This window comes from Phalangium opilio, unplaced genomic scaffold (genome assembly GCF_054372755.1).
Source record: "Phalangium opilio isolate 3A_F unplaced genomic scaffold, DU_Popi_V2 ptg000013l_1, whole genome shotgun sequence".
NCBI lineage: Eukaryota > Metazoa > Arthropoda > Arachnida > Opiliones > Phalangiidae > Phalangium > Phalangium opilio.
Genome location: NW_028324148.1, coordinates 15398789 through 15421752, shown reverse-complemented (window position 1 = coordinate 15421752; position 22964 = coordinate 15398789). Strand labels below are relative to the sequence as shown.

Sequence of the window (22964 nt, the reverse complement as noted above, 5' to 3'; positions counted from 1 at the left end):
TTAAAATAAATATTGAAATCAGGCCTAATTAAAATAAAATATTGAAATAAGGCCTAATTAAAATAAATACTGAAATCAGGCAATTGAAAATAAATATTGATATAGGGCATTAAAAAATTAAATTCTGCACAATTAAAAATCAGTAAAATAATTAAAATCATAAATTGGAACAAAACTAAAATATGTATGTTGAAGGGACAATGAAATGTAATGTGTGATAACATTTTTAATCCACAATTTATTTGTTTATGAACATCAATATTTATACACCATGTACTTAAGTCTAACAGATTTTAAACTTCCACTGTTTTTTTTTTGTAGTTTTTTTTTTTCATTTTTGTTTTTGAAATTTTTTAATTTTTAAATTGTTTTTTAATTTCATTTTATTATCACTTAGTTATGTTAGTCTTTCTAGGACACAGAATTCAATTATATTTTGGTTTTTTTTTAATATCTAAGTGACATACAATTGCTTTGTTGTTTTTTTAATCATTTTTAATTACATTTAAGTTTGTTTATTTAATTTTTTGTTTTCTTTGATATTCAAATTGTTTTAGAATTTTGTAAAACACAGCAGGCATTGTTTTTATGAATTCTTTTTTTCATCCATTTTTATTAATTATAATTATTTTATCCAAATTAGGCACCATTAATTTTACATTATTCATTTTTATGTATTTGACTAGCACAGATAATTTACATGGGAAATTTAATTAAGCTTTAATTAAAACTAATTAAAAAAATATCGGGGGGGGGGGCTTTTCTGATTTTATTGCCATTCACCTCTATTTTGTTTTTAAAGTTTATCCATCTCATTTATTAATTTAAAACTCCAGATTAAAAATAATTTAATTTTAAATGGGTTTTAATGTTTTTTAATCAATTTTAAATGGGTTTTAATGGTTTTTTAATCAATTTTAAATGGGTTTTAATGGTTTTTTAATCAATTTTAAATGGGTTTTAATGTTTTTTAATCAATTTTAAATGGGTTTTAATGTTTTTTAATCAATTTTAAATGGGTTTTAATGTTTTTTAATCAATTTTAAATGGGTTTTAATGTTTTTTTAATAAATTTTAAATGGGTTTTAATGTTTTTTAATCAATTTAAAATAGGTTTTAATTGAATTTAATCAATTTAAATAGGTTTTAATTGAATTTAAATAGGTTTTAATTGAATTTAATCAATTTAAATAGGTTTTAATTGAATTTAAATAGGTTTTAATTGAATTTCAATGGTTTTAAATGGGTTTTAATTGATTTTAATATGGAATAGACAACTGAGAGATCATACCTGAATTATTTTGACATTAACTGAAATTTTAATTAAATTAAAATTAAATAAAAAATACTGAGCTTTCGGTAAAAAATAAATTTTAGTATAAATGCAGTTTTTAAATGACTAGAAAGAAAACCAATTAATTTAACAAATAAAATTTAATGACAGACTAGATTTGAAAATTATTAAAAAAAAACAAGAGAAATAAATAAAAAAAAATGACTAGAAAATTAGAAATTGGGGTTATTAAAAAAAATGGACTACAGTCAAATTAATTAATCATTATTAAAACTTTAACAGGGTTTTAATTAATATTAACACCATTTTTAATTGACCTCTGATATTAAAATAATTGACGCAAGGTTCATTTGTGTTTATGTGTGCGATTGAGGAGAAGTTTCATCTGCAAGTACTTACAATCTCTAGCCCTACAAGTGTTTAATTAGTTCGCGTACTGTTTTTAATCACCAGAGGTCACCAGTTTAGTTACAAAGCCTGCTCTCTTTAATTGCCATTAATATGAAGCTCGATAATTAACTATATTTAATTATTTACAATATTAGTTAGGCCTTCTTCCCAGAAAAGTGCGGGTTTCAAAGGCAAATGCAAATGTAGTAATTTTTCCCCCATAATCCTTTGCAAATTAAATAGGTATAAACTAAGGTGGCGCCATCTAGTGTAGAAAATTGTAACTAAAATTAAAAATATATTTTTTAATTGCCTTTGAAAATTGCGCTTTTTTTAACTATATGACCAGAAAGTTTTAATTTTTCAAAGGCAAATTTAGAAATTTTTCCCATAATCCTTTGCAAATTAAATAGGTATAAACTAAGGTGGCGCCATCTAGTGTAGAAAATTGTAACTAAAATTAAAAATATATTTTTTAATTGCCTTTGAAAATTGCGTTTTTTTAACTATATGACTAGAAAGTTTTAATTTTTCAAAGGCAAATGTCGTAATTTTTTCCCATAATCCTTTGCAAATTAAAATAATAAGGTGGCGCCGTCTAGTGTAGAAAATTGTAACTAAAATTAAAAATATATTTTTAATTGCCTTTGAAAATTGCGTTTTTTAACTATATGACTAGCAAGTTTTAATTTTTCAAAGGCAATTTTTTTAATCATAAATGCTTTGTTTGAAGAAGAAATTAAAAATATAGGTTAAAAAGTTAAGTGGCGCCATCTAGCGTCCAAAATTAAAATTAATTCAAATTATTTTAAATTTTGCCTTTGAAATCGCACTTTTTAAAAATATGACTAGTGTTGAACATAAAAATAAAAATTTATAGTAAAAAATAAATCATGTAATATGAAACCAAAAAAATTAATTATTAAAAAATTATAATTATAATTACGATTAACTAATTAAATATATTAATTTTTTCTTTTTGGAATTTTCATTAAAATAATTTGGTCCATTATTTATTCATTTCAAACGTCTTTTAAAAAGGCTGTGATATTATTTTTTAAACACCAATATATTAATTAATTAACACTAATTATTTTAACTATTTGGTCCTTAATTATTATTATTTTAAAATAATATCATTTTTAATTAATTTACCAAATGGTTAATGTTGTAATTTTCACCTACATTATTTGGCACACGTGTTAAAAAAAATGTTTAATTAAATTTTAATTAAGTGAATTTTTTTTTGAATATTGAATATTCAATATTTTGACTAGATCTATGTTATTTTTGTATTTAAAATTTCTTGCATTAATTTAATTTAAATTAAATTAAATTATATTACAACCTCTTTAATGTAGTTTGAATAAATAAAATTATGTAGAAATTCAATGCAAAATCTCAAATAATTTTCGCTCGCTGTTTCTTATTTTTTGGAATCAAGTATAAATAGATCAAACCCTGATACTTTTAAAGTTTTCAATTTTGTTTTGAAACCCGCGTTTTTAGACCCAATTTTGGACCAAGGCCTAGCTATCAGCCTAATTTCAAATTAAAAGATCAGAGTAGGCGAAATTTAGACCCGATAAAAAGAAAAATAGACGAAATTTAGACCAAATTATAAGGAAAGTAGACGGAATTTAGACAAAATTAAAAAGAAAAGTAGGCGAATTTTAGACAAAATTAAAAAGAAAAGTAGGCGAATTTTAGATCAAATTATAACGGAAGTAGGCGAATTTTAGATCAAATTATAACGAAAGTAGACGAAATTTAGATCAAATTAAAAAGGAAAGTAGACGAAATTTAGACCAATTAAAAAGGAAAGTAGACGAAATTTAGACCAATTAAAAAGGAAATTAGACGAAATTTAGACCAATTAAAAAGAAAAGTAGGCGAATTTTAGATCAAATTAAAAGAAAAGTAGGCGAATTTTAGATCAAATTAAAAGAAAAGTAGGGGAAATTTAGACCAAATTAAATTTTAACTTAATCCTAATTAAATTATCTGACCATCTTCGTGGTTGACAAATTTGTTTTTCAGTTTGTGGTACAAATTTGAAAATTTGTAAAAACACAATGATCTACTACTTTTTTTTATGACTTTATACATTTTACGGTGGAATGTGCTATTTTACTTCTATAGTTACGCACAAAATGTGTGCTTTCAAATACTGAAACGTTTTTTTTTAATTTTACCACCTTTTAACCCACACTCTCAACAACACACTTATGTTTACTCCATCTCCAAACTCGGGGTCGGGCTTTAGTAACGGGATTTTTAAACTCAAATATTGAAGGTCAGGAAATGGACCAATCAGAGATGCTCCTTAAGAAAACCAAGGGCAATAACGGCGCCTGAAGCGACAGATTCTAAATTTTAATGAGATTTTTTAACCGAATTTTGAAGAGATTGTGAAGAGATTTTTAACCGAATTTTGAAGAGATTATAAAGAGATTTTTTAACCAAATTTTGAAGAGATTTTAAAGAGATTTTTTAACCGAATTTTGAAGAGATTTTAAAGAGATTTTTAACCGAATTTTGAAGAGATTTTAAAGAGATTTTTTAACCAAATTTTGAAGAGATTTTAAAGAGATTTTTTAACCAAATTTTGAAGAGATTTTAAAGAGATTTTTAACCAAATTTTGAAGAGATTTTAAAGAGATTTTTAACCAAATTTTGAAGAGATTTTAAAGAGATTCCTTAACCAAATTTTGAAGAGATTTTAAAGAGATTCCTTAACCGAATTTTGAAGAGATTTTAAAGAGATTCCTTAACCGAATTTTGAAGAAATTAAGAAATTCCTTAACCGAATTTTGAAGAAATTAAGAAATTCCTTAACCGAATTTTGAAGAGATTTTTAACCGAATTTCGAAGAGATTTTTAACCGAATTTCGAAGAGATTTTTAGACCGAATTTTTAAGAGATAGGAAAGAGATTTATAACCGAATTTTGAAGAGATTTGAAAGAGATTTCTTAACCGAATTTTAACGGAATTTCGAAGAGATTTTTAGACCGAATTTTTAAGAGATAGGAAAGAGATTTTTAACCGAATATAGAAGAGATTTGAAAGAGATTTTTTAACCGAATTTAGAAGAGATATACTAAATTGAAAAATAAATTTTACACCAAATTAAAACCATGTGAACTTTTAAATTATACTTTAGAAATCTCTGATTGGTCCTTGGAGTTTGAAACGTTTGTCATATCTACATTTGCTACTGAGATAAAGGCAATTTGTTTTTTGTTTGTTATTTTTAATTGACATTAGTGTTAATTATTGTGGATTAATTTCGCCTATATATTTATATATATATATCGAGATAAACTTTCATATTTATATAACGTTTTTGGGAAAACATTTTTTTTTCAATTTTCATTACGTTTAAATTTTACCGAAAAATCTTCAAAAAAAAAAATTTAATTTTTCGAAGATTTATCTTTTAATTTTTGTTAAAACCCGGGCTGCATTAACAATATGCATTAATGCAATGTGTATTCCTGTCTCTCGTATTTTTTGCACAATTAAAACTCATATATTTCTTCCCATTTATGGACATTTTTTAAATCTCTAAAATGTTTTGGGCCTTTACGCTAAATTCATCGGTAACGTAACGTTTAAAAACCACAAAGTGACTTTTTATTCATTTCGGGGGAAGGTTCAAATTAAAATGCAAATTTTACTTAAAATCATTTCCTGAATGTTTCACTACGCAGATAGCTAAAAAAAATCACTTTTTCATTTCACCCTCCCTTTAACGCAAAACGAAATATAAATTTCAATAAATTCGACTGGGGTCTTAATTAATTAACTAAATTAAATTATTTTTTATTCAATACGGGGGAAGGTTCAAATTAAAATGCAAATTTTACTTAAAATCATTTCCTGAATGTTTCACTACGCAGATAGCTAAAAAAAAATCACTTTTTCATTTCACCCTCCCTTTAACGCAAAACGAAATATAAATTTCAATAAATTCGACTGGGTTCTTAATTAATTAACTAAATTAAATTATTTTTATTCAATACGGGGGAAGGTTCAAATTAAAATGCAAATTTTACTTAAAATCATTTCCTGAATGTTTCACTACGCAGATAGCTAAAAATAATCACTTTTTCATTTCACCCTCCCTTTAATGCAAAACGAAATATAAAATTTCAATAAATTCGACTGGGGTCTTAAGTTAATTAATTAATTAACTAAATTAAATTAAATTAACTAGTGCAGTCTTATAATTAATTACCTTTGGAAACACGTACGCTAAGGCTGTGTTCATTATTTGATTGGAAAAAACGAAGCTGCCATGGTGATAATATTTTTCTACGTCTACGAAACTGATTTCATTATTTTTTTAAACATTGAATTTTTACGTATAAATTTATTTTTGTTTTTATAAACTTTTGTTGTGGTCTGCAAGTTTATAAGTAGTTTAAAGTCAAATTTGTTTGTTTGTTTGTTTCAAAGAGCTGACGATTTATATTTTTGTTTAGAAGATTTCAACTGCGACTATAGATGGCACCCATATATATAATGTTGTGTTTTTTTGGTTCAAATGGTACGGTAATATGTCTACAGCTATTTTACCAGTAAAAGGGCAATTTTCAATAAAGATTAAGGTTGGTAATGCTTATAGCTACAAAATGAGCTCAATTAGGTCAAAATCGGACCACAATTTCAAAGTAAAACTTAATTTTTAATATCTGCCCCTTCAGAGCGTAAAAATAAATGTTATATTTAGTTTAAAAATAAAATTTGTATAATATCTGCCCCTTCAGGAGTTAGAATCGTGAAAATAATTTTTTAATATCTGCCCCTTCAAGAGTTAGAATCGTGAAAATAATTTTTAATATCTGCCCCTTCAGGAGTTAGAATCGTGAAAATATTTTTTTAATATCTGCCCCTTCAGGAGTTAGAATAGTGAAAATAATTTTTAATATCTGTCCCTTCAAGAGTTAAAATCGTGAAAATAATTTTTAGTATCTGCCCCTTCAAGAGTTAGAATGACAATTTTTAATATCTGCCCCTTCAAGAGTTAGAATGACAATTTTTAATATCTGCCCCTTCAAGAGTTAGAATCGTGAAAATAATTTTTTAATATCTGTCCCTTCAAGAGTTAGAATCGTGAAAATAATTCATAATATCTGCCCCTTCAAGAGTTAGAATCGTGAAAATAATTCATAATATCTGCCCCTTCAAGAGTTAAAATCGTGAAAATTATTTTTAATATCCGCCCCTTCAAGAGTTAAAATGAAGTAAATTATTTTATTAATATCTGCCCCTTCAAGAGTTAAAATGAAGTAAATTATTTTATTAATATCTGCCCCTTCAAGAGCATAAAAAAATTAATATTCTTAATAAAATAATTAATTTTTAAACCTAATAAACTCAAGTTAAAAACTTGAAAAAAATTGTAATTAAGTGGTCCCATTTTGACTAGAGTTACGCGTGCATCATTTTGGCATTTAAATTAAAAAACTTTTAGAGGAGAAAATTGCCCTTTAAAACAATGAATTAATAAACATTTCAGCGTTTTTAAAACAGACCTAGTCTCAAAATAATAATATATTATTATAATTTGGTAATTTCTAATAATTAATTCCATGTCCCCATTCCCCTTGGTTTGTTTGTTTGTTTTTGGTTGAAAGAACGCTAAACGTTATTTATTATAGTTACTTTTAAAGGAAAAAGAATTCAGAGTAGGTTAGAAGATATTTTTAGCACTGGCAACCGCCGTTAGGGGGCGCGGGATTTTCCGTCAAACGGGTGCCTTTGGAAGCGCTGACGAGTGTGGGGTCAGAGTCTAAGCTTTCGGACATTTTGTCGCAAATAATGTCGACCAGACGCTCAAAGACCGCTTTGACGTTCACATTCTCTTTAGCTGAAGTCTCGAAGAATTCCAATCCCAGTTGGTCGGCCAGTTGTTTGCCTCGTTCCGTCGACACCACGCGCTCGTCTTCCATGTCGCATTTGTTGCCCACCAAAATCACTTGGGCGTTGTCCCAAGAGTACGTTTTGATCTGAGTTACCCTGAAAATTTCGTCACGTTTTACCCCTATGCAACTTTGACCTACTAATTCTAATTTTTTAATATTGTCCATTAAATGTGAGGATTTTAACCAAATTAAACTGGTTTCTCTCTTATAATAATAACCGCTCCTTCTAGGCCTTAGATTACGAAAAAATAACCGCTCCTTCCAGGCCTTAGATTACGAAATAATAACCGCTCCTTCCAGGCCTTAGATTACGAAATAATAACCGCTCCTTCCAGGCCTTAGATTACGAAATAATAACCGCTCCTTCCAGGCCTTAGATTACGAAATAATAACCGCTCCTTCCAGGCCTTAGATTACGAAATAATAACCGCTCCTTCCAGGCCTTAGATTACGAAATAATAACCGCTCCTTCTAGGCCTTAGATTACGAAATAATAAACGCTCTTTCTAGGCCTTAGATTACGAAATAATAAACGCTCCTTCTAGGCCTTAGATTACGAAATAATAACCGCTCCTTCAAGGCCTCAAATTACGAAATAATAACCGCTCCTTCAAGGCCTCAAATTACGAAATAATAACCGCTCCTTCAAGGCCTCAAATTACGAAATAATAACCGCTCCTTCAAGGCCTCAAATTACGAAATAATAACCGCTCCTTTAAGGCCTTAAATTACAAAATAATATCAGACCCTTCCAGGCCTTAAATTACCAAATATTACCCGACCTATACAGCCCTTAAATTGCCAAATAATATCCGACCTTTCAGGCCTTAAATTACCAAATAATATCCGACCCTTCCAGGCCTTAAAACTTATATAAGAACCCGTTTCAGACAAGCCAAATTCCCCCCACAGCCATAATTTATTTGAAAGCAAATGAAATTGCAAACTCACCAATCTTGTACACTATTGAATGACTCTTCATTTGTGACATCGTACATGAGTATGAAGCCCATGGCTCCCCGATAATAAGCGGTGGTGATAGTACGGTATCTCTCTTGTCCAGCTGTGTCCCAGATCTGTAGTTTTACCCTCTTGTCCTGTCTGAAAACTGTCTTGACCTTGAAGTCGATTCCCACCGTGCTGACAAAGGCCGACGTAAACGAATCATCCGCGTATCGGAACAGGAAAGACGTTTTACCAACACTGCTATTACCAATGATCAGAATTTTGAACATGTAGTCAAAGTTCTGATCGGCCGCGTCTTTTTGCCATTTCTGATCTTGACCAGCTGCCATGTTCTATACAAGTAATTCATTTAACAATTAAAATTAACAATAATTAACTTAATTTTAATGAACAGGGTTCAAAAGGAAAATTTTTTAATGAAAATCCCTGACTTTTCCAGCTTATCCCTGACCAAATTTTGACAATATCCCTGGGACCATTTTAGGGTGTTTATCACAACTGACCCCTATTTAGAAATCATTGACCTAACCCTAATGTTTTAGGAAGAAACTTTAAATCCCTGACTAATCCCCAAAATCCCTGACATTTTCTCCCATTTCCAAAATCCCTAACAGTTTTTCCCATTTCCAAAATTGCTGACATTTTCTCCCATTTCCTCCCATTTCCAAAATCCCTGACATTTTCTCCCATTTCCAAAATACCTGACATTTTCTCCCATTTCCAAAATCCATGACATTTTCTCCCATTTCCAAAATCCATGACATTTTCTCCCATTTCCAAAATCCATGACATTTTCTCCCATTTCCAAAATCCCTAACAGTTTTTCCCATTTCCAAAATTGCTGACATTTTCTCCCATTTCCCTCACATTTTCTCCCATTTCCAAAATCCCTGACATTTTCTCCCATTTCCAAAATTGCTGACATTTTCTCCCATTTCCCTCACATTTTCTCCCATTTCCCTCACATTTTCTCCCATTTCCAAAATCCCTGACATTTTTCTCCCATTTCCAAAATCCCTGACATTTTCTCCCATTTCCAAAATCCCTGACATTTTCTCCCATTTCCAAAATCCCTGACATTTTCTCCCATTTCCAAAATCCCTGACATTTTCTCCCATTTCCAAAATCCCTGACATTTTCTCCCATTTCCAAAATCCCTGACATTTTTCTCCCATTTCCAAAATCCCTGACATTTTCTCCCATTTCCAAAATCCCTGACATTTTCTCCCATTTCCAAAATCCCTGACATTTTCTCCCATTTCCAAAATCCCCGATATTTTCTCCCATTTCCCAAATCCCTAACTTATCCAGGTTCGGTACCAACCCTGAGGAAGGTTTAAATAATATTTTAAGCCTTTAATGTTTTAAATTTTAACTAGAATTTAATTTTTAAGCGTAGAACTAAATTTATGGTGTATTTTTCTATAATTAGGAGGTTTTATTTTATTATTAACAAATTTGTGCACGGAACTTGGCCAACTACTCTAATGACCTACTAAAACACACTCAATTTACAACTAGCATATTCAATTTTCTTAAATTAAACTTTCACGTTTACTAGGCTTAATATCCTGTACAAAAAATTTTAATTTAGGCTATTAAATTATCTTTAATTAGTAAAATTTGAATGTAGGGCAATCTGGGATTAATACTATAAAGTCATTGCTAAGCACATATCATTTCAGCCAAAATTATTAAATTTAACACTTTATTATAGCTCAAATTAGCCCAAGATATGAAAAACACACAGCTAATACATTAAATTTAACTAAATCCGCTATAAATACATTTTATCTAAATTAAATAAATTTTTTCGGGTCAAAAAACTGAAATAAACGTTAAGCCTTGGCTTCATAAAATGTTAGATTATTATCTTTCTAACTAAATTAAAATATTTTTAGCCTTTACTTTAGGCGGTAATTTGGTAGGCTTAATTTTAAATACAGATGCGAGATATAATGTAAATTAGGTTAAAATTCTTTTACCTTATTTTCCTATAAAAATAGAGTTGACAGGTCGATAAACGTTCCACCAATTTTAAGAAGCTGTTAACAGTGCCTGCGCTTGCTAGGCTTAACACTAGGCAGTGTTGCCAGATAAAAATTACCAAATTATCGTACCAAAGTCAAAAAATTATCGATTTTCAACCTAAATTATCGTACGCTCTGAGCGCCTCCAAATAACGGTAAAACCTATGCGGGTGTTCTGATTCACCTTGAATTTATACTAAAATCAGTACAAGGGTCATAAGGAGATAGGATAATAACGTTTCCAAGCGTTTCTCACATCCTGCCTTTGGTCTTAAGTGTATTATTACTATGGGATGTATGTACATGATTCGCAGCCTCATATTTCGCCTTTTTCTACCCCTAGCGAGACTTTTCTGCCCAGATTAGTTCAATTTACCGCTGAATTCGAAATTATCGTACAATTATCGTACGCCTAAGCCGCATTATAGAATTTAGCGTACTATATAGTACAGCCTCAAAATTATCCTACACTTTTTCAAAAAAACTCTTATAATTATCGCATTGTACTATAATTATCGTACGTCTGGCAACGCTAACACTAGGCAGGGGCCAAGAAACAGGCGCACTATGTCCAACGGGTGCAGACGTGTGTGGGTGGGAGAGAAAATACGTGGAGTATTGAGACACGGAGTAGTAGCTATTGGTGCGTTCACCGATGATTTGAACCGGTTGCAAAAAAAAAAAAGAAAAAATACTGGCGGTTCTTTTGACTGGTTATAAAGTCATTGCAGTGTTTATTACAGGAAAAACAAGCGAATTATCATCTAAAACAATTTCATCCTGTAAACTAGATAGCAAAATAATACTGACACCCATGGAGTCGGAGTGAACAGATATCATTATGCATGACGCATTTTGCCAGGCGAATAATCTATCTCGCTGTGCATTGCACCCGACATCGCGTTACTACCAACCAATGAAATCACAGTTAGAAAAGCGTCCGAATTATGAGGCGTGACGGAAAGCATTCAAGCTCGACCCACACACCCCGCATAGAAATTAACATGGAAGATATGAGGACAGAATGATTCCTAGTAGTTAAATGGATTTACTATTAGAAATAGAGCATAAGTTTATAACTTATCGTAAGTTATAAACTTATGATGACAGTTTTGTGGCATAAAAATATTGATCACTACATTTTTCGCTTAAAAATGAATAGTGGGGGAGGGAGCCCCCTATGATACCGTGCTCGAAAGCTACCATTGATTTTGCCGTTGTTACTTGCATTCGTTCTTGACAATTATATAAAGTCCATTAAGAAAAAAGTACAGGTAGTATCTTACATAGTCTATAATTAAACTGACATTTAATTACACTTGACAGGGTTATTTGAAAAGGTGGTTAAGGAACGCTAAATCAATTTGATGGAAGTTCTTATTACACGCGAGCGACGCCGCGGGTAGCATCTAGTGTTAAATAAAGCAATTTGAAAAAAATGATAACAAGAAGGCCCCGGCTGAACCTTTATTTTCGCGCACTAGCGGCTGGAAGAATAACAAGACTATGATCATGCTCAAGAGCTATCATTGATTATCCCGTACATGTTTTCTATCCTTAATGAAAATTATGCAAAGCTCACTGGGGGAAAAAGTGTACGTACATTGCCCATGATTAAACTGATGTTTGTTTATGTTTATACTTTACTGTTATTATAATTATACTTGACAAGGTTCAGTGAAACGAAGCTCATTAAAGGGCACGTCGCATTTAAAATGTACTTTTTAAATACAATTTAATGTTGTAGGGGGTATTTTTCTCATTAAATTAAGACAAATTTCGTTTAAATCGGTTAAGATTTCACCAGAAGTATATGAACCGAAGTTATCAAAGAATGAACTATATACATTGGCCCCGTCGAGGGTGATTGAAACATTGATGCATTTGTTCTCCATTTTATACTGAGAAAGGTCGTGCAATGGTTGATGGGATACTATACCTTAATTAAAATTTTACGATTTTAATGTGACTTGACCTTTAACCATTATTTCAAGTAACCTTACACTTCGTTATTGATTAGCAAGAAATGGTTTCATCAGAAGGGAATAATGACACAAGGATGGCACTTGATACATCATCCACAATGCTTTAAATTGCCTACCCTTCCCTGATTGGCTAACGAGCGTGCTATTCACAATGTAGCGGACAACGCCTGAGGAAAGGTAAAGTGGCGTGACGTAGGGACTATTTTTCGTGTAAGTTGGTTTACGCTGTGTAGTTGCGCGAATTTTCAGTGTATTTTTGAGGCTGGTCGGACTCAACTCTACCCTTCTCTTATTATTCCCTTCTGGTTTCATGTTTAACTCGCGACAAACGTTCTATTGTACGGCCTAATTGCGTTAAGGCTTTGCGTGAGAAAGAACAGTGCAGTGGGTCTGCAATTCAACGTAGTTACGACGCACAGAGGTACTTGTGACCATTCGGTTTGAGATTAATAAAATTATATGCTTAAAATTTGGAAATGTTTCGTACAAAAATTAAAGCAATTTTCTTCAAAGTACTTGCAATATATTACAGTTATCAAAGACAAATAAAAATAACCGGAAGTGAACTACTAGGTACTGGAGAGTACACCCTTGGAGTCTTTCTTTTTAGTTAGAAAAATCAGCGCTGTATTTAAATACGACAATTAAGATACCAATTTGAGTAAAATGGCCGGAGAATGACGACTGAACGTGAAAAGTCAACAGTTGATACGAGAGACAAAACGGACATTACAGTAATTTCTTGGGCGTTGGCGAAAATGAACGCGGATCAATCGAACAAAAGTCTTTGTCATAGATTAAGGTCCTAGTTGGGAATCCATAATACTTTTGTATTTATGCATAGTTAAGTTTTAACATACATTTTGTTGTATTTATTGATATTCAGATTTGAGAACTTGAGGTCGCTACATTTCTCGGATTACGGGGTAATATTTGCCGAATTCATAAATAATAATTCCATAAACATTTTAATTAAACTATTTATCGCGTAGTACAACTTTTTAGATGAAACGTTTTTGAAAAATGCTTACGAGAAAATTATGAATATCAGGTTTGAATCTCTTTTATTGTTGGCCATGATTTGTTGTTAACTGCCTAATAACCCGGAAATATTAATTAATGCGAGTTCAGTTTCGAACGCACAATGTGCGTCGATGGTGACACGGACTTTTACCCATGCGACGTAAGCTAACCACTTATAAATAAACCAGCAGCTAACGTAGCTTCTAACCAACAAGATGGGGGAGAGGGTGCAATTATTCCACTATTAAATCCGTAATAGAATATGGATATTTATCCGGTTAAATTGCTGCCTTCTTTCGAGAATTTCGACGTCTGGTACCCAAGATCAGTTTCGAGACCAACGGATAAAATTATCATTTCGATTCCCAAGAGGATAACGGAAAAAACGTTGGCAATTATCAACATGGACAAAACGGTAATTAGCGCCTCCTATGTGCTTCCCTTCAACTCCTAAATATTTGGCGCGTATTTCAGACTTATTTCCTTTTACTTTTGAGCTTTACCGTTTTCTCAGTGCTATTTGCGATATCGTACGCGGTTTACGGGAAATTTAAGAGTAGAACTCGTCAAGGACGATGTCTGGAACTCGTGAAATATTCGCTGGTAACTGCTTGGAACTTTACAGCTCTACTCTTCATCGAACGTAATTTCGATTCTCACATCTTGGTAGCCAAATTAGAATTTGGCCTCAAAAATACTTTTCAATTTCTTTAAATTAGCGTTTCCATCTCTTTCCATACTGAAGTTGAGCGAACGGATTTTGGTCAATACATGGTTATTCGTGCTTATATTTTTGTCCGCTATCATCAACTGCAACCTAAAATCCGAATTCTGCAATGAAAAGTATCTTTTATACGAAACCGAGGACGACATTGACAAATACCGAGTTAGGCCATTGTTTTCAAAAAGCGAAACATCATTTTACGACAAATTCGTAAGTTAAATATTCAGTCATGAATAAAATGGCTCTCAAAACGAATTGACTTCAATTGTCAGGTTTCGCGTCATCCGTGGGTTTCTAAGTACTATCCCGATGATATAATACATTACGTGACTTCGGCCGAAGAAATTCTACCCTTATTGACATCGACTGATGTACCAACTGCCTTAATACTCAGCGAAAATTCCATTCGTACCAACAACGTTTTTAACCGTGTGTTCAAGGGGGCGGGAATAACGTATCACGTGGCTAAACTGCAATTCGAATACAACGTCTACGGCGTCAACAAAAGCCTTATTGCCGATCCCGAACTCGACGAACATCTGACTCGTGGATTTCAAATCATTTTTGAGACTAAGCCTTTGCAGCCAAATGAATTGAAAGGAAACTTTTTGGCCGAGCGTGTTCTTTGGAAACCGCCCGTTAAAACCATTGCCGTCATTAAACTGACCGACATCAGTCAGTTTTTCACAGCCTACATCTACGGCGTACTAACAGCGTCTCTAATTTTACTGCTAGAACTAATAACTAAGTTTTGTATCTAAGCCTTGGCCGAGGAACTGAAATTTATGTCTAACAAATTTGCAATTTCTCTTTGTTCAACACTAAAACCAAAAATAATAACAATAACAAGAAGACCCCGGCTAGACTCTTCTTTTTCGTCCATTAGTGACTGGAATTTCATTAATATTTAATTTTAACTATTGTTAAATTTACTATTTCGATATAGTAATTATATTATATAGTATACGATTATTCCACTTTATTCAATTATTATTTAAACGACCAATTAATTGAAAATTTAATAAAGTACTAACCATTTGAGAATGACGATATCAATTTGTCCTTACACTTTTGAGTACGTTGATTTCAGTTTTTAATAATTTTCCGTTTTAAATCTAATTTTTTTGCTTCTCGCTAGATGGCGAGAAAAAGTGAAAACTATTTACTTTGCAGTTTAATTACCACTTTAAAAATACGGTATGGTATGAATAGGTAATTTACAGCGGCGTTTGGTAAATAATAGGTAAGGATCGAATCATTTTTTTTAATTCATTTGAGCACGATTCAATATCTAGGTTAAAATACTCTTACTGCAACACGCGAGAAACTATTCGCAATATTGCATTAATTAAACGAGTCTGTTTATCCTTTAGTTAACAGGGTGTTTCGCTGCAAAAAGGGAGGTTAACTGAAAAAGAGGTTTACTGGAGTACCTCCCAACAAGGGACACCCCCTGTTTCAAGTTACGACCATTGGAGGAGTGCTATTTACGGATGGTCCCCTTAATTGCCATGGAACCATCCCACTCATGTACACGTACTCACTTCTATAATTACCCTCCCATTTTGCAAGTTTCAACACCCTGTATAGTATCACTTCGTTGTAACGGGGTAAACAATGGTTCCTTATTTATCGTGGAAACCAATCTATTTCCAAAGTTAACTAACGTTCCCAAACAAAGTTAATTAAGAGATCTTATTAACTCCATTGAAAAAACTAATCAAACAATGACTAGCCTACATACCACAAACGTGAAATAATTTCTTTCAGTTTATTATTGCACAAAGGTAACATTTATAAGTTTATTGCAATACGGTTGAAGAAAATTGCGATTGAATTCGACTTTTTGTATCGAATTTCAGCAATTGTTTGTATCACGCTATAGCCACGTTTTCCAGTTGAGTTCCTGAAACCGCTTCGAAGCGCTTCTTATTTGTAAGTAGGATATTTTATAACGAAAATTAGATCTCGTAGCATTTGGAATGAAAGAGGACAGAATCATTACGCGCATCGTACAAGTGGAAATCAATTTCAGGGGTAAGATTTAAAGGTACGTTTTGCATTAGAACGCCACAGGTTGTTGTAATAGAGACCGACCTCGTTTTCGCGTAAAGGATTACAACAAGAAGCAATTGCCCCGGCTACGAGCAAATATGAACAAAGAAAAATGCAATAATAATAACAACAGTATTTATCATAGATTAAGGTAAGAAAAACTGCGAATTGCTTATTCCGTATGTAATAAATGAATAATGTAAGAACCCGAGCGTGGAATGATAAGATCGGATTTGTTTATCAAAGGTAATCACTCGTAGAATTGCACGAGCGTTTGCCATTTCAACAAAATTTAGAGATTTAAAAATGTTTGACAGATATTTTAGAATTTTTGACCGAGATTTAAGAATTTTTGACCGAGATTTAAGAATTTTTGACCGAGATTTAAGAATTTTTGACCGAGATTTAAGAATTTTTGACCGAGATTTAAGAATTTTTGACCGAGATTTAAGAATTTTTGACCGAGATTTAAGAATTTTTGACCGAGATTTAAGAATTTTTGACAGAGATTTAAGAATTTTTGACAGAGATTTAAGAATTTTTGACAGAGATTTAAGAATTTTTGACAGAGATTTAAGAATTTTTGACATAGATTTAAGAATTTTTGACATAGATTTAAGAATTTTTGACAGAGATTTAAGAATTTTTGACAGAGATTTAAGAATTTTTGACAGAGATTTAAGAATTTTTGACAGAGATTTTTGAAATTTTGACTGATATTTTTGCAATTTTGAAAACGAATCCAAAACCTCACTCAACGAAATTTCTGTGAGATATCGCTATGGCATTGCCACGATTTTTTGAACGCGTAAGCTAAGCGACACTAACACGCAGTAAGAAATTTTGAACCGGCAATTTTACTTACTAAGATATAGCCTAGGCATAGATCAAGTCTCAATATAAATAAATAATTTCGTTAAGTGACACGTCATTAAAAATAATGATTATGTCCACATAAGGCGTATTATTATTTCATGATAAATAAAACGGTACATTAGACACGCGTGAATTTTTGATATCCAATTTAAAATGAAGCGGAGGAAAATCAAGACTAAGGTACGAGTAAGAAATCGACCGCCTATCATTTAGCTGCGAGCGTTTATGACAAACCACAGCGCGGCCGGTTAGTTTCGCCTGACCACTGTCCACTCTAGACAGACCCTTACGCTATTTAGCAGCGCTCGATCAAAAATGAACCGAGCTAACCTTAATGACATTGTTTATCCTAAATTCAGGTAAGAATGTGGTTCAAGCGTGGAACAATTAGGCCTAGTGATCAGAGTCAAGTTACTTATGTTTGTAAGCGCTTATTTACTTATGATAGCTTTGTTTGCAGATTTGAGGAATCGAGGCCGCTCGTGTTTTCCGCGTACGGGGTAAGCTTATACCAAAATTAATTTAAATTTTAATTTTATATTTAATATTATCAGGGATAGATTTAATTTTAGAAGTAGGAATGGAGAACAGAGTAATGTGGGCGCCCGTCAAAGTCCCGGATCCCCTTCCACGGGACCGGGGGGGTATGAAAGAAGAGGCGGGAGGGTCATAGCGACAGAGGTAAAAACAGGAATTACGTCACTATTTTTCCCCGCCCTCCCCGTCAGCAACGTCATCAAAACGTACGGTTTAAGTGAGCCAATAAGATATGATTTAAACTTTTCGTTACGTGTTGGAGGGAGGGGCTCTATACTGGGTGGTCTATGAGTCGGAATAACTGAAGAAAATACTAACCGTTAGACTCCATTCCTACATCTAAGATTACATCTATCCCTGATATTATATTTAATTTTATATCTATTTCATAGAACAAAGACGACGATATCCCATTATTGCAAAAAGCTTACAAGAAAATTCTAAATATCAGGTTTGAACTTTTTCTATTATCGCGTTTCATTTAGCGTTATGTCCTGAGGGACACTGTACGTTCAGATTTAATCAAATGCAAATAATAAGACGCCGAAAGTGTGCTAGGCACTAGCGGGAATGCATACAGCTAATAGGAATCATTGTGGAGCCATCTAGGGGGCTTTGAGGGAGGAGCTAATATCTATGATACTAATTTTGCCTCGCGAATAGTTAATCTGCTGACCTTGCGTTGCTACGTCACAGGCACATGGGCTCGCGTTTGAATTCCCCACGTGCTAGGAATTTAAGAAAACCAACGAAATCACGGTTAAAAATACGTCAGAATTGTGACAGAATTCGTGCCCCGCCCATAAAACCCGCTCAGAAATTAATACTAATTAAGCTATTTCTATTAGCTTATGGATTCCTTGCATTAGAAGTTGTGAAACTCCATATTTATGTTTAGAATGTTTACCTTCCACATTTTCTCTGACCAATCAGCGCCGAGTACATTAACATTAATATTAATATTTACCCTTATTTGAATTTCTCTAAGAGACAAAAATAGACAATTCCGATTGTTCATTTGAATTTTGTGACCAATATTGATCAAATGAAAATGAGTTAGAAATGACATGACATTCTTTTGGTTTTGGGGGATATTCCTAGGCCCCTAGTTGTACATTATTTACATTCCTATAAACACTAGGCCTAGTTATTATTAATGACGTGCGGAACAAGCCACGGAAAGTGAAATGAGATTTGAAGGCTTATAGTATTGATCGAAATGCTAAGAGAAAAATAAAATATTAAAACTCAAATAAACCCTAGAAGAAAATAGAGTTAACACCTTAATTATACTTTCTGAGAGAAAAATCATTAAATTTACATTTTGCATTTCCAGTTTTGAGCACGTTTTTTGCATAGATGCCGACCCGGAACAAATCTGCGAAGTAAGATGACCTTTTCTAAATCAATGTTTATTCCACTTTGCGTTGACAATAATTTAGGGAACTGCTAGTATTATTCTACTATAATTTTAGTAGTTTCATACTATTGTTTGGAGGAAATGTTAATAAACGTATTTTAAATGCGAGACACATGGACAAAAATAGTATTAAAAACTCTACAACAGTTAGGAGGATACTAATAAATGATACTTGGATAATACTACCGCCCGTCTATACAGGGTGTTTCTGATAATTTTGCCACAACTTTAAGGGTCATATAGGGTCAAACTGCGTGGTAAAGTGTCACCAGAATATGGGGTCCACAACATTCAGTTACGAAGATACGGGCTCCCAAACATTGATTGGGCTCTAAAAGAAAGAAACAAATGTGGAGTAAATAACTTTACCACACGTCCAGCAACTACACGGTGTAGACCCCATGTTCTGGTGACACTACCCCCTCAGTTTGATATCTTAAGATATGACCCTTTAAGTTAAGACAAACTTATCAGGAACACGAGGAATATTGAACAAAAGTGGTTGTATCCGTAATATATTAGAATGTGGATATCTATCCGGTTAAATTGCTGTCGTCTTTCGAGAATTTCGATGTCTGGTACCCAAGATCAGTTTCGAGACCAACAGATAAAATTATCATTTCGATTCCCAAAAGGATAACGGAAAAACCATTGGCGATAATCAGTATGGACAAAGCGGTAATTAGCGCCTCCTCTGTTGATGTTTTTCCCTTCAATTCTTAATTATTTTTCAATTATTTTAGACTTACGTCCTTTTACTTTTGAGCTTCACCGTTTTCTCTGTGCTATTCGCGATATCGTACGCGGTTTATGGGAAATTCAAGCGCAGAACTCGTCGGAGGCGACATCAAGAACTGCTTATATATTCTTTGGTGAATGCTTACAACCTTTTTGGTTTAATCTTCAAAGAACGTAAGTGTCGCGTCTCCACTTTGATCGAAAGAAACTCAAATTCCCAATACACAATATGAATTTGGACAGGAATGCATACAGCTAATTGGAATTATTGTGTAGCTACCCATTTTCTCTCATGTTATCTAGGCGGATTTTGTGGGAGGAGCTACAGACTATTTTACCTCGAGAATAATCACTCTCTCGTTGCGCCTTACACGCGTTTTGAAACTCGCGTTGCTACCAATGAAATCACGGTTAGAAAAACGTTAGGATTATAAGGCGTGACGGATACTTAGTTCTCAAGCCCGGCCCACAAACCCTCATAGATATTAACATGGTATATTTGTGAGCGTAAGAATTCCTATTGAGCTGTGTGTATTACTGGTTTGGCTTATTATGAAGTTATTTTTCAATGTCCCTTAGCGTTTCCATCTCTTTACAAGCTGAAGTTCAGCGAACGTATTTTGGTCAATTCCTGGTTAATTGCTCTAATATTTTTGTCCGCAATCATCAACTGCTACCTTAATTCCGAATTTTGCAAAGAAGAATATCTTTTTTACGAAACCGAAGACGACATCGAGAATTTCCGAGTTAGACCATTGTTTGCGAGAAATGAAATGTCATTTTATGACAAATTTGTAAGTCACTTCTTCTATCACAAGTAAATGAGCTATCCACTAAGACGGAAGTATCATGGCCCGTCCCTCTTACCATCCCAAGAGAAATACATACAATCATAAGTTTATATGTCCCATAAGTATGACACTACCTATACTCCGTAATGTTAGAGACTTACAGCTCGAGCTAGTTCAAGAACGACAATCGAGAATTTTAGACTACATTCGGTTTTGCAGTCCATATTCCTATTTAGTCTGCACTACTATGCCTTTAAAGAAATACTAATTGACATTATTTAATGGCAGGTTTCGCGTCATCCTTGGGTTTCTAAGTATGACCCAGAAGTGATAATAAATTACGTAACTGCCGCTGATGAATTTATAAACTTACTGAGCTCGCCTGACGAACCAACGGCCTTAATCCTTAGCGACAATACCATTCGCACCAACGAATATTTCAACCCGGCTTTCAAAGATGCGGGAATCACGTATCACCAGGAGCAGATGACAAAGGAGTCTCGGACGCTAGCTTCCACAATATAGAGGGCAATGGCACCCGCGTACGTCACAGCTGTAGCGGTATCGTTTGCCATAGACGCGCTATCAGACATTATAGCAGACGATGCTTTTGGTGGATTATATCTGGCATCAAAGTCTGCTGGGAATTTGTTTTGTAATAACGAACTAACGGTGGCTACTGAGGTTCGTCTTATCCGATCGCGACATAAATATACACAATATAATTATACTTTATTGATTCAAACAGCTGTAACCGTTGGTATTAAGATAAAAGATAAGACTATGCCTACATTTTGTGACTTTAAACCTACTAAATAGTAAATTAAGTCGAAACTAGCAGAGAAACCCAGGTAAGCCAAGGCTTAATTAACAATTTGTGCCCACTGGAATGATTGGGCTCGGGTTTTCAAATTATAAAGCAAGGTTTTAAAAGATGCCGAAACACAATGTTATATACGTGTTTTTAGGGCCAAAATATTCCGTATGTTTTTGAATTAATTGACTGCTACAAGAGGTTGGAAACGAAATCACTGTCTCTTACTTTTTGGGTTTTAAAAGATCGTGAGTGATTTCTTTTCCCAACCTCTTGTAGCTATCATTTAATTCAAGACGAAATTAAGAAAAAATTGGCACTGAAACACATTTTAGTTTTTTAATAGTGTACATACGTTACTCGCTGGGCTTTTCATTACCAATTTTAGTCTAAAAAAAAATATTAAAAAGCCGTTGAAATCCATTTTTAACTCTAATACTCGTTAAGCCTAGGCTAATTATAAGCAGACGATACGTATTTTTAAAGAGAGGCTCCAGACGCGATTTCCCAGATCTCCTTTCGAGACTTTGCAGCCACGCTATTGGTTGGAAAATAAAGCTCAAATTTCCTACGAGAGGGGGCACTGGCGTAATGATTTTGGTTAATAACCGTGACGTTCGCGGATCCCATTGCCCTCTACATTATGGAAGCTAGCGTCCGAGACTCCTTTGTCATCTGCTCCTGGTATCACGTGTCTAAACTGCAATTCGAATACAACGTCTACGGTATTAATGCAAGTCTAATTGCCGATTGCGAACTCGACGAACGTTTGACACTCGGATTTCAAATATTTTTCGAGACTAAACCTTTAACTCCGTTTGAAATGAAACCGAATCTTTGGGCCGAGAGTGTCCTTTGGAAACCTCCAGTAAAATCCAATAGCGCCATTAAATTTAATGATATTTACAAACTTTTTAACGCCTACATTTACGGATTGTTAATAGCGTCGTTAGTTTTAATTGTCGAATTGTTAATTAGGTTTTGTACCTAAGCCTCGGTCTAACTCAAATTTGAAATGTTTCAAATTAAAAACAGATTAGTTTTACTTAATTAATAGTGTTACCAGAAGGTTCTTGCGCGTAATGAGACGACTAACACCGCGATTACAATGAAAGACTTTGAAACCAAACCGTTTTGAATCGTTTTGGACATGGCCTTACCCATTTTTTACTTTTGCGCTCTTTGAAGCTGGGCCCTTACGGCTGGCCGACTTTAAAAAAAAAGAGGAAATAAATAATTACATTTTCTTATAAAAATGTCTTCATGTTAAATTTTGACCTTTTCCCAAATCGTTTCGAAACGCTTTCAAAGTGTCTAGTCCCGCGCCTTAAGTGAAACCATGAATAACATAGTACTTATAAGTAAGACACTTTCCATTCATTATGTAATT

The 22964-nt window shown here is 33.0% G+C and overlaps 2 protein-coding genes across 2 annotated transcripts; one reads left to right on the top strand and one right to left on the bottom strand.

Annotated features, from left to right (window-relative positions):
- Positions 1-218: 218 nt before the first annotated feature.
- On the bottom strand, positions 219-10717 carry Rab3 (RAS oncogene family member Rab3). The gene is made up of 3 exons (XM_089864890.1): positions 10567-10717; positions 8567-8913; positions 219-7709 (listed from the first exon to the last, which is right to left on the bottom strand). The coding sequence occupies exons 2-3, from the start codon at positions 8908-8910 to the stop codon at positions 7397-7399; spliced, it is 657 nt and encodes a 218-aa protein (XP_089721016.1). The 5' UTR covers positions 8911-8913; positions 10567-10717; the 3' UTR covers positions 219-7396.
- Positions 10718-12550: 1833 nt separating this feature from the next.
- LOC149709530 (uncharacterized) lies at positions 12551-15357 on the top strand. The gene is made up of 8 exons (XM_089864044.1): positions 12551-13398; positions 13483-13522; positions 13589-13647; positions 13728-13779; positions 13879-14034; positions 14094-14262; positions 14339-14553; positions 14616-15357. The coding sequence occupies exons 1-8, from the start codon at positions 13274-13276 to the stop codon at positions 15102-15104; spliced, it is 1305 nt and encodes a 434-aa protein (XP_089720170.1). The 5' UTR covers positions 12551-13273; the 3' UTR covers positions 15105-15357.
- Positions 15358-22964: the final 7607 nt, after the last annotated feature.